The sequence below is a fragment of the Podarcis muralis genome, chromosome 16 (genome assembly GCF_964188315.1).
Source record: "Podarcis muralis chromosome 16, rPodMur119.hap1.1, whole genome shotgun sequence".
Taxonomy (NCBI): Eukaryota; Metazoa; Chordata; class Lepidosauria; order Squamata; family Lacertidae; genus Podarcis; species Podarcis muralis.
The window spans coordinates 19379611-19392355 of record NC_135670.1 but is presented as its reverse complement, the minus strand read 5'-3'; the positions used below and the strand labels follow the sequence as shown (position 1 = coordinate 19392355).

Below are 12745 nucleotides of genomic sequence, written 5' to 3'. Positions count from 1 at the left end.
CCAGAAGTCACAGAAGTCCCTGTGGCTTCTCGGGGTGGTGGGAGGTCGATTCATCACCTCCCGCTTTGGAATCTGCAAACCCTGTGCTTCGATAGCATCAGAAGTTTAAGAATCCTGGCAGCGAGGCTGAAGGACTCACCAGGCCAAGGCGAAGTTGAGGGAGGGCTGCGAGTGATAGTCCTCTCTTGGCATCAGCCGTCTCGCCTTGACAGAAGCCGCGGCGGGGGGAAATTAGCAGCCTGGCATAACGGAGAGGGTGACAAAGGGAAGGTCACGCCTCTCCCGCTCCCGCGCTGACAGAAGACACGGCAGAAGGGCCCCCGCAGGCCACGGCTGTCTCCCATTGACAGGCAGGTGTGACAACAAGGCCCAAGACCTGGACGGCACTCGCCCGCCTGGAAAGCGAGAGGGGCCAAGCAGGTGACCCGAGCCGCTCAAATAAACAGCCTGGCTGCGACAACGCATCCACTGCGCCATGGAGCACTGTGCTGAGACTCCATCCAGGAGAAGCTGACCGATGCCTTATGATGAGCCATTCATCCACCTAGCTCAGTATGGTCTACACTGACTGGCAGCAGCTCTCCAGGGTTCCAGGGAAGGTTCCATGTAGCCCTACCTGGAAGATGCTGTAGGGGATTGAACCTGGAGCTTTCGGCACGCTCAGTATCCCTGAGCTGCAGCCCTGCCCTAAATACAAAGAAACACAGAAAGCCGCAGTATACTGAGTCCAGTATACTGCTCCATCCTGCTCATATTGCTGACACTGGCTTGCAGCAGCTCTCCAGGGTTTCCAGCACGGAATCTTCCCCAGCCATCCTTGCTGGGGATTGATCCCAAAGTCTTCTGAATGCAAAGCAGATGCTCTGCCACTGAGCTATGGCCCTTCCCCAGATGTTGTCAGCTTCCCTGATAAATATGCACATAGAATCATAGGATAATAGAGTAGGACGAGACCCCAGGGTCATCTAGCCCAACCCCATGCATTGCAGGAATCTTTTGCCCAACATGGGGCTCGAACCCATGACCCTCAGATTAAAAGTCTCATGCTCTACTGACTGAGCTATCCACCATGGTGAAGACTTTCTTGTTCCACCAGGCTTTGTGGAGCTGACTGCTTTTAAGGAAATGGCTTTTAAACAGTGCTGTTTTTACTGCCTGTATTTTAATAGGTATTTCTGCATAATCCTGCATTCCAGGAATATGCAAGTATCCCAGACGGGGATCGAACCCGCAACCTAGCCATTATCAGCGCCACGCTCTAACCAACTGAGCTATCCATAGGGCAACTCAGTCTCTGGCTGCCACCATTAAACTAGGGGTTTAGATTATGCCCTCAAAGTTTTATATTGCATAATTTTTAATGGCAATGCAAACTGCTTAGTCGTGTTTATGTTTGTTTGTAAGCAAATCAGAATTAAAAATGCCCTTAACAGATTGGAGAACTTGGCGCAAGCTAACAAAATGAATTTCAATAGGGACAAATGTAAGGTTCTGCACTTAGGAAGAACCAGATGCACAAATATAGGAAGGGGGACACCTGGCTTACTACAAGTACACGTAAAAAGGATCGAGGGGTCTTGGTGGACCACAAGCTTAACATGAGTCAACAGTGTGATGCACCAGCAAAATAAGCTAATGCTATTCTAGGCTGCCTCAGCAGAAGTATAGCGTCCAGATCAAGGGAAGTTATAGTACCACTCTATTCTGCCTTAGTCAGACCACACTTGGAATACTGTGCCCAATTCTGGGCACTACAATTTAAGAAGGATGTTGACAAGCTGGAACATGTGCAGACAAGGGCAATTAAGATGATCAAGGATCTGGAAACTAAGTCTTATGAAGAGTGCTTGAAGGAACTGGGTAGGTTTAGCCTGGAAAAGAGGAGACTAAGAGGAGAGATGATGGCCATCTTCAAATATCTTGGTAAAGGTAAAGGGACCCCTGACCATTAGGTCCAGTTGTGGCCGACTCTGGGGTTGCAGCACTCATCTCGCTCTATAGGCTGAGGGAGCCAGCGTTCAGCTTCTGGGTCATGTGGCCAGCATGACTAAGCCGCTTCTGGCGAACCAGAGCAGCGCACAGAAACGCCGTTTACCTTCCCGCCGGAGCGGTACCTATTTATCTACTTGCACTTGACATGCTTTCAAACTGCTAGGTTGGCAGGAGCAGGGACCGAGCAACAGGAGCTCATTCCGTTGCGGGGATTCGAACCGCAACCTTCTGATCAGCAAGTCCTAGGCTCTGTGGTTTAACCCACAGCGCCACCCATGTCCCTTCAAATATCTTAAGGGCTGTCAAATAGAGGAGGAAGCATGCTTGTTTTCTCCTGCTCTGGATGGTAGGACTCAAACCAATGGCTTCAAATTGCAAGAAAGGAGATTCCGACTAAACATTCGGAAAAACTTTCTGACAGTAAGAGCCGTTCAGCGGAGGAGCAGACTCCCAAAAGAGGTGGTGGGCTCTCCTTCCTTGGAGGTTTTTAAGCAGAGGTTGGATGGCCATCTGCCATGGATGCTTTAGCTGATATTCCTGCGTTGCAGAGAGTTGGACTAGATGAGCCTTGGGGTGCCTTCCAGCTCTAAGATTCTATGATTCTATGAAATTGCAGCAGCTAATGACTGGTGCAAACATCCATCTATCTTGTCAGGAATGCTGAACCTCACACTTCCAGTAAAATGGGAAGCCACTCAGACAAGTTATTGAATGCATGGAGGAACCCAACATCGCCCCATCCCATTGGGAATCTAAGAAGAAAAGTGAGGCTTACACAAGAAGAAAGTGCTTTTAGCCATTAAGCACTCCGATGTTTCAAACACACCCAGCTCTTAACCTGCTGATCTGCCGTTCCCGAATGCAGCCAAACAGCTTGTCCTAAACACCTTGTTGCGTCTCCTTGCGGGTGGCAAGCAAAGGGGGTCAAAAGGGGTGAAGTTGCCCGGCAAAATACACACTTCTACATTATCTCCGAGTCAAGCCCTTTAAAGCAAACTGACAATTTAATAATAGGAAAGTCGCATTTCGGTAGAGAGTACTAATGGAGGAAATCGGGCAGGTTGGGGGGATGTCATTGAGGATTTTTGGAGAGCGGGTGGCAGAGGGGAGAGACCTAGGAAAGATGAGAATAATTAAATCGGCTGGGCAGCGGTCAGAATCTGCCTCCACTGGTGAGTGGTCAGAGGAAGAAGACTGGGAGGAGGTGGTGTCGGAAGCTGAAGGGGCAACAGGGTTTAGTGAGCAGGGAGAGGCTGGGGCAGAGAGCACCCCAGAAGCGGAAGCGGAAGCAGGAGAAGAGGGAAGAGGGAAGCCAAGAGGCAGAGATAAATCAGACTGGTGAAGAAGCCAGGGTGTCTCCCCCTCCTGCTGCTACAAGCTCCCCGCCACACACTGGCAACCCTGGTCTCCCAGACAGGAGAGGTATGAAGCAGTAGAAGCAAAGGTGGGCACACCAGCATAGTCTCAGGCTGCCTAGGAAAGACCTAGGAGAGGAGGAGACTTAGGCAGCTGTGGGAAGTCCCTGCAACTGCCTCATAGGCATAGCTGTCAACTTTCTCTTTTTCCTGCGAGGAATCCTATTTGGAATAAGGGACTTTCCCTTGAAAAATGGGAAAAGTTGACAGCTATGCTCATAGGGACACGACCTACCAAAGAGTTGCTGTGCAGCAACAACTTCAATATCATTTTCCAAGGTGTGGTCACTGCTGGAAAGCTAGACACTTTGGAGTGCCTCATTGCATAATGCAAAAGTATGTAACAATCAAAACCAGTGATTGTTTTTATAACTATACAGAACTGAACAAATAGCACGACACAGCAGGAAACAGCTAATTAGATGCAGCACCAGGAGGGAAACTGCCAGGGCTGTCAGAAAATGAGCACCACCTTTGCCCACTGTCAAAGAGGGGGCAGAACTAAGGGGGGGGAGTTTGTTGACTAATTCATGCTTCCCGAAAACAACACACAGGGACCAAAATACAGTTCTTCAATATTTGCACTTCGCCAAACTGTGAGATGTAGCTCTCCGTCCAAAAAAAAAAAAAAAAAACAATCAGAGGGGGATTTTCTTCTACCAGCAAAAAAAAAAAGTACGAAGGTACATTCTATTATAGGAGAAACAGGCTGGGAAATGCAGGCATTGGGCAAAAATGCATACAAAATGATGTCTATTAGGTATTAGGTGAAATGTCCACAAAAATTTGTACAAAACTTCATGTGGACTTTAAAAAAAATACAAACTGATGTGTTGAACTAAAGATTGGAAAAATGAGAAATCGAGAGAAACTAAAATTGACACATTCATCTATTCCTAGGCAGAACGAGACTTACTTGGAAAGCTTGGGGCCACCACTGAGAAGGCCATGTTTCAGGTAGCCAGTGATTCTGCTGGCACAGGAACCTGTTTTCTGCTGGCCTTAAACAGTGAATTCAATAACCTTGGGCACTGCAGGGAAAGAGCTGGGGAAACTGCAGCTCAATCCGATGTAGGAACATAGAAAGCTGCCTGATACAGAATCAGACACATCTGTCAATCCTACCTCAGCACTGTCTCTACTGACTGGTGGTGGCTTTCCAGGTTTTCAAGCAGAGGACATGCTCAGTCCTAGTTGGAGATGCTGGCGATTGAACCTGGGACCTTCTGCAGGCAAAGCCAATGCTCTACCATTAAGCTGTGGAGGTTCCCTTAAAAATTACAGCAAGATTCTAGTCCTCATGGTACTGGGGGAAAGCACTGATTTAAACATGGGGGAAGGAAGCTGCTTTATACAGTGTCAGACCATTGGTCCATTGGTAGCCTGTGCCCTCCAGGGTTTCAGATGGATGGGGGGGCATCCCCAGTCCTGCTTGGAGATGCCAAAGATTGAAGCTGGGAGCATCTGCATGCAAGGCAGACCCCCCCAACACTCAATCCCTTTCCTCATCCAGGCAAAATATGGCAACAGCTCCCAAAGTATCTGCCTTCTCCCTGCAGCTCTGAGGATGGGAGATAAGAAGATGCTAAGAAAGTATTGTTGACCTAGAAATGGAAGCAAGAAGAAATATCGACGAAAGAAGAATAGCAGACGAAATTAATGGGCTACGCAGAATTGGACAAAAGGACAGGAAGGATTCGAAACCTGTGGGACCAGAGATTCACAGAAGATTGGAAGAAATATAGGATTTATTTGAAGAGCAACTGTAATCAACAAATTATGCTAGTCGGACTACAAGAAGTTTTGTAAGGAGGAATATATGAAATATTGCAAAGAAGAGAAAGAAGAGAGATATTAGTTATGCTACTTAAATCTAATAGTGAAAGTAAGAAATGTAAATTAAGTGGATAAGATTGGAAAATTTTCAGATGTGATTGATGGAAGTAAAAAAAATTGTATAAGATATAAAAGTATGTTTAATAATTGTTGAAAATGATATGTGTATACACACACACACACACACACACACACACACACACACACAGTGGTACCTCAGGTTAAGTACTTAATTCGTTCCGGAGGTCCGTACTTAACCTGAAACTGTTCTTAACCTGAGGTACCACTTTAGCTAATGGGGCCTCCCGCTGCTGCCATGCCACTGGAGCACAATTTCTGTTCTCATCCAGAAGCAAAGTTCTTAACCCAAGTTACTATTTCTGGGTTAGCGGAGTCTGCAACCTGAAGCGTATCTAACCTGAAGCAAATGTAACCAGAGGTACCACTGTATGATGCTAAGAAAGGCCTGGCTGCTTCTAGAAAGATCTCAACAGCCAATTGATGTCAAGAGCCAGAAGGCACACACACAGCCCACAGAAATGCCTTTGGAGCTGCTATTTAACTTGTGAAGGAAATCACGCCCCCCCCCCCCGGGAGATAAGCAGGAGCTTGGCTTGGCGATCTGGGGCATGCCATGTCACCAACGACGTCAGCAAAAACTGCCAGAAGGGAAACCTCAGCAACACCGATGGCAGGCAGCAACGCTGATGGCCTGACCCCTTCCATCCGGACGTCTTCTCCTGTTTTGATGACATTTGCTGCATGGATGGGGTTTCTTCCCCCCCTCCCTTCTCTCGCTGACAAATGAAAGAAATGGCCACTAGCCACAATGGCTATGCTTTGCCTCCGTGGTCAGAGGCAGCAATGCTTCTGAATACCAGCTGCTGGAAACCACAGGAGGGGAGAGGGCTCTTGTGCTCAGTCCTGCTTGAAGGTTTCCAACAGACATCTGGTTGGCCACTGTGCGAATAGGATGCTGGACTAGATGGGCCACTGGCCTGATGCAGCAGGATCATTTTAAATAAAGAAGTGGATTCAACAACAGAATGTTGCAGCGCCAAGTGCTCCTGTTTGATGTTGGCCACAGTGACATGTGACAGCATCTTAACACAGCATCAGCATCTTAAAAAGCAGAGACATCACCTTGCCAACAAAGGTCCATATAGTTAAAGCTATGGTTTTCCCAGCAGTGATGTATGGAAGTGAGAGCTGGACCATAAAGAAGGCTGATCGCCGAAGAATTGATGCTTTTGAATTATGGTGCTGGAGGAGACTCTTGTGAGTCCCATGGACTGCAAGAAGATCAAACGTATCCATTCTTAAGGAAATCAGCCCTGAGTGCTCACTGGAAGGACAGATCATGAAGTTGAGGCTCCAATACTTTGGCCACCTCATGAGAAGAGAAGACTCCCTGGAAAAGACCCTGATGTTGGGAAAGATGGAGGGCACAAGGAGAAGGGGACGACAGAGGACGAGATGGTGGGACAGTGTTCTCGAAGCTACAAACATGAGTCTGACCAAACTGCGGGAGGTAGTGGAAGACAGAAGTGCCTGGCGTGCTCTGGTCCATGGGGTCATGAAGAGTCGGACATGACTAAATGACTAAACAACAACAACAAAACAGTGACATGAAGATGCTGAGGGTTGAGGGGAGAGACTTCGTCAGGCAAGGCCTCCTTCCACCTGCCTTGCCCCACCCTCCAGTCTCTGCTTCTCAATTTGTATTGTATTATTTTATGCACTGTGGCTTGCCGTTGTTTTATTGATTGTAGTTTAGAAATGATTGATTGTAATTGTTAAGAGTGGATTTCTGTTTAATTTTTATATGCTGATATTTAATATTATTCTATACTAGTCTAATGAATGTTGAATGTTACTTTATTTGATGTAGCTTGCGGATTTTAAAGTTATGTTTTATTATCAGATTTTTGTATTGCATTCGATTGTTATAAGGTGTACATTCTTTGTCTCTTCAGCTTGTAAACTGCCTTGGGTATTGTAAGATAGAAAGACGGTATACAAATTAAAAGTGATGGTGGTGATAGACAAAATGGGTCATCAGCCCATGTTCTTATGCCTGATCTTGCCACCGTTCTCCATGCTTTTGTAATGTCCAAGTTACAGTAGATTAATTTGGTGGTTTTTTAAATGCATCATTCATGTAGAGCCGGCTAGGAAGAGTGTTTGGGAGTTTGGATTAGTCCAGAATATGGCTGCCAGTGTTATGAATAGGGACCTACCGGTTTAGTCATCTTTCACCCGGTGCTACTTGGAATTCTTTTGTTTCCTTTCTCTGAGCATTTATATCCTCCCTTGTTACAATAAGATAAGACTCAAGACAGCTAACAAATAAAGATATAAATCACAGCCGAGAAAACCTAACAAAAGTAATTTAAAAAGAAGTTTCAAAAAAAAGGATGACAGAATTATATTGTTGGAGGTCTGCTATACAGATGTAGTTGAGAGATTCTGAGCAGATAAAAGAAAGCACATAATTAAACTATGGAACTTGCTCCTACAGGAGGCAGTGGTGGTCACTAACTTAGGTTAGACCAGGGGTCAGCAACCTTTTTCAGCCATGGACCGGTCCACCGTCCCTCAGACCATGGTGGGGGGGGCAGACTATATTTTGGGGGGGAAATGAACAATTTCCTATGCCCCACAAATAACCCAGAGATGCATTTTAAATAAAAGGACACATTCTACTTATGTAAAAACACGCTGATTCCTGGAGGAAGAAGAAGAAGAAGAAGATGAAGAAGAGGAGGAGGAGGAGGAGTTTGGATTTGATATCCCGCTTTATCACTACCCTAAGGAGTCTCAAAGCGACTAACATTCTCCTTTCCCTTCCTCCCCCACAAGAAACACTCTGTGAGGTGAGTGGGGCTGAGAGACTTCAGAGAAGTGTGACTGGCCCAAGGTCACCCAGCAGCTGCATGTGGAGGAGCGGGGAAGCGAACCCGGTTCACCAGATTACGAGTCTACCACTCTTAACCACTACACCACACTGGCTCTAACTCCGGACCGTCCGCAGGCCAGATTTAAAAGGCGATTGGGCTGCATCCGGCCCCTGGGCCTTAGGTTGCCGACCCCTGTGTTAGACCAATTCATGGAGGAGAAGGCTTCCCACTACTCACCACAATGGTTACGTTCTACTTGAACCACCAGAGGCAGTAATGCTTCTGAATACCAGTTGTTTGGAACCGCAGGAGAGGAAAGGGCTCTTGTGCTCAGGTCCTGCTTAGAGGTTTCCAACAGGCATCTGGTTGGTCACTGGGAGAACAGGATGCTGGACGAGGTGAGCCATTGGCCTGATGCGGCAGGATCATTTATATTTTAAATAAAGAAGTGGATCCAACAACAGAGTGTTGCAGCACCAAGTGCTCCAGTTTGCTGTTCCAGCCAGCCATCTTTGCCCTTTCCCAGAACACTCCATTGTATTACTCCCATGCCCCTAGTTTTCCAACTTGCCCCCTCCGACAGTCAGGCAACAGACTGGGGGTAATTTTTCCCCGGGGTTTGTGTGTTTAAAAATACGTTTTGTGCTTTTGCTAACTGCAGTGTTCTTCCCAAGCCTACTAGTGTCTCCCTGTCTACTCCACAACAGCAGAGGTTCTTCCTTGAGGAAGAAATCTTTGTTGAGGTAAAGATAAGAGATATAGACTGGGGACTCAGCTACATTAGTACAGGAACAACAATTTGAATGTATTATGAATATGCAACACCAGATGGCACCAGAGAGCAGAAAATTTTTCTACGTGGTTTTCCATAGGTTTTTTTCCCTTTTGTTATAACGATCTAATTTCTGACGTATTTATAGTGGTTATTTTCCTGTGCATAGATCCACCCTTAGAAGGTAAAGGTCAAGGACCCCTGGATGGTTAATTCCAGTCAAAGGTGACTATGGGTTGCGGCACTAATCTCACTTCAGGCCGAGCGACCCAACGTTTGTCCACAGAAAGCTTTCTGGGTCATGTGGCCAGTATGACTAAACTGCTTCTGGTGCAATGGGACACTGTGATGAGTTCCAGAGCACACAGAAACGCCATTTACCTTCCCGCCACAGCAGTACCTATTTCTCTATTTGCACTGGTGTGCTTTCGAACTGCTAGGTTGGCAGGAGCTGGGACAGAGCAACAGGAGCTCACGCTGTCGTGGGGTTTTGAACCGCTGACCTTCCGATTGGCAAGCCCAAGAGGCTCAGCGGTTTAGACCACAGCGCCACCCAAGTCCCCCACCCTTAGAAACAGGTAATGAGTCACAGCAGCCATTACACTCAGGCTTGATGACAGGAAAGGCAAAGCTAGTTGGGCTAAGATTGTAGCTTGAAGGTAACCCAAAGGTCATCTAGTCCAAACCCCAACAATGCAGGAATCAATGCAGCAGTCCAAGTCAAAGGAGTCCAAGAATGGCAAGGAGGTCAGAATGGCACAGAAGCAACAAAGTCGTCCCAATAAGTTGCCACACCTGCTCACCAAGCTTACAAAGATGGTAAGGCATGCTTGCTCATGAGACTCTAGTACAGGGGTAGGCAACCTAAGGCCCATGGGCCACAAGCAGCCCACGGGGGTCATTTAACCAGTCCATGAGCCACCCCCGAACCAAGCCACCCGCTCAGTGAGTCCCCACGTGCTGCACTAAACCGGCACAGCCTGGCGTGGGGACTCGCTTCCGTGACGCTGGAAATCGTGTCTGTGCGTGCGCAGATGCCAAAAATTGCATCTGCACAGACACAGAAGCCAGAAATCACAAAGAGAGAGCGCAATCTGGCCCATGGACAGATCTCCGCTGGAGTGAGGTAAATCTTGCAGACCCCTGCTCTAGTGCCTTATGAGACCACTAAGCTTGCAGACACTGGGCCACGATGTGTCTCTTTGCATCCTGGGTGACCATGCTGCACTGTTTCCTCCCCTACCCCTAGCGATGGACGGATGCCCTTCCCAGCTTCCACTACTCTGCTCCTTTCCTTGGGAGGGGAAGAGTGGCGATGGGAGTTTCAATTCCCCAGCTGGGGCAGCCAGATCGAGGGAAGGGGAGGTAGTGGCCTTCTCCAGCCTCTGTTCACCCTCTATGTCAGCCTTTCTCAACCTGTGGGTCCCCAGATGCTGTTGAACTACAACTCCCATCACCCCTAGCTAGCAAGGCCAGAGCTCAGGGATGATGAGAGTTGTAGTCCAACAACATCTGGGGACCCACAGATTGAGAATCACTGCTCTATGTCATGCTCCTGTTCCCCTTCCTCATCTGTCTCAGTCTGCCACTACACTCCTGAGTCTCTCATGAATGGGTGGAATTTGTATGAATTTGTATGAAAACTGCACCCAACCTTTGGAACTCCCTGCCTATTGACATTGGGCAAGCTCCTTTGCTGTGCCCTTTTCAGCCCCTGCTGGAAATATTTTTGTTGAAACAAGCCTATCAGGACATTCAGAATGAATTCAAGTTTCAATCCGATTTTTAGGCGATCGTCGATCTTATTTTTATGAGTTACTCTGTCAAACAGTTGTTTTCAACTCTTGCTCTCATCATATATAATTTTTTTTTGCAAATAGCTTGGTGGTTTCCTTGGGGGGGGGCATTTTGGTTATGGTCTCGCCATGCATGAAATGTTATGAAATAAATAAGTAAGCCAATTTATTGGCTACGTAAGAAATGAGACTTTATCGCCCGGGGACTGGAATTAGAGGGACTGATCAGCGATCTTTTGGGGCACTCTCTAAACCAACACACAAGCCATTGCAAAAATTTGGGTTCAGCTTTCTTATCTAGAAACGTGGCTACTTTCATTCCACCCTGTGTAGTGAAAGCCAGTTCTGGAAGCCGGGCCTGTTTGGAAAGACTCTTGCCAGCCCCCAGGCACCCTCATGGAATTCGACGGAATTGTAGGATCGGAAAGGACCCCAGAGGGTTATCTGGGCCCCACCCCCTCCAATGCATGCTCAGTGCTCTGGCATGATTACCAACCCGCCCCCCTTCCTCCTCTCCCACTGTAGACCCACATCAGGGCTGCCTTACTAGTGGAGAAGGTGCCATCCGTGTGGACAGGAGGGGTGGAAGGGAGGAAAGGCGGGTGTCCAACGAAGAAAGACCGTAGGGAGCGTTCTGATAGAAGCGGGGAGCGCTGGGCAGGGATATTCTCACAGCTCCCGACGCTGTTGTGGATCTTGAGGTTCAACGGCTTGTTCTTTTTCTTCACTCTGCAGGAAAAGGAGAAGGTAAGGCATGAGGAAGAACCACAGCAGAAGGAAGATAATTCATACCGTACTTTTCTGTGTACAGTGGTACCTTGGTTTGCATAAGTCTTGGTTTGCATACATTTTGGATTACAAACACGTCAAACCCGGAAGTGCATGTCCCGATTTGCAACCTTTTTTTTGGGATTCCAGCCTTATTTTTATTTGATTACGAACAATTTTTTGGGGGGGAGGCCCTATTGGCGAAAGCGCACCTTGGGTTACAACCTGTTTTGGTTTACAAATGGATCTCCGGAACAGATTATGGTTGTAAACCAAGGTGCCACTATATAATATTATGTTTGTTTCATTAAAAATCATGCTAAAAAGTGGGGGTCATCTTATACATGGATAGTGCATAGGGTGGAAGTTAGATTGGTTGCTGTCAGCGGCTATTGTGCATGTTATTGGTTGCTGCATCAATGGGTGGTGTTGATTGGCTGACGCTCCGGCAGTTGGGCGGGCGATTGGCGATAGGACAGACAGGAGGCAGATCAACAACTCTGTGCCATCTCCCCCCATTTTCTTAAATGTGAGTCCCCCCAAATAGGGGGAGTCTTATACATGGGGACGGAAAAGTAGTTTGCATGGATTGGAAAACAACAACATGTAAGTAAAGGAGAGGCCAGGTCAGAAGAAACAGACATGAAGCTCCAACAGAGCAGTCCAAAGACCCACCTAGCTTAGCATCCTGCCTCTGACAGGGGTCAGCCACCAAAAGTTTCTAGGGATCTCTCTTGCAGGTTTCGGACAGAAGGTGTTCTAGTTGTTTGCTCGAGCTTTTAATGGGATAGAACGGTGCAGATCTCAGACCCTCCAAGTGTCCCTATTTCCCAGGGACAGTCCCAGATTTACAGAAGCTTCGAGAGCAGAGTTTGAAAACCACACTCAGCCATGAAGCTCACCAGATGACCTTGGACCAGTCACCGTCTCTTAGCCAAGCCAACCTCCCAGGGTTGTTGTGAAGATGAAATGAAATGGGGAGGAGGAGGAGAACCATGTACACCACCTTGATATCCTTGGGGTATCCTTGGGAGATAAAGGTGGAACATAAATAAATGTTTTTTTTTAAAAAATGGGAGTGAGGGTGGATGGAACGGAGTGTGCTGGGAGAGAGCCTGGCTGAAACAAAAGCCAATCAGGTTAATCTGAGGCAGGATTATTGCTAATTTAAAACTTAGCACTCAACACTGTTATATTGTGCGGCGGGTCCCACTTGTCTGAGAGACATTCACTCAGAGATTCATTCACTTTGGCGTTGGCAAAGGA

The 12745-nt window shown here is 47.4% G+C and overlaps 1 protein-coding gene across 3 annotated transcripts in view; it reads right to left on the bottom strand.

Annotated features, from left to right (window-relative positions):
• Positions 1 to 12745, bottom strand: part of KSR2 (kinase suppressor of ras 2) — a 188782-nt gene that overhangs the window by 86627 nt on the left and 89410 nt on the right. For all 3 annotated transcript variants that reach the window (XM_028710438.2, XM_028710439.2, XM_028710440.2), the window contains one exon: positions 11259 to 11440. In XM_028710438.2, coding sequence (XP_028566271.2) covers positions 11259 to 11440 — 182 coding nt within the window. The remainder of the gene's footprint in view (positions 1 to 11258; positions 11441 to 12745) is intronic.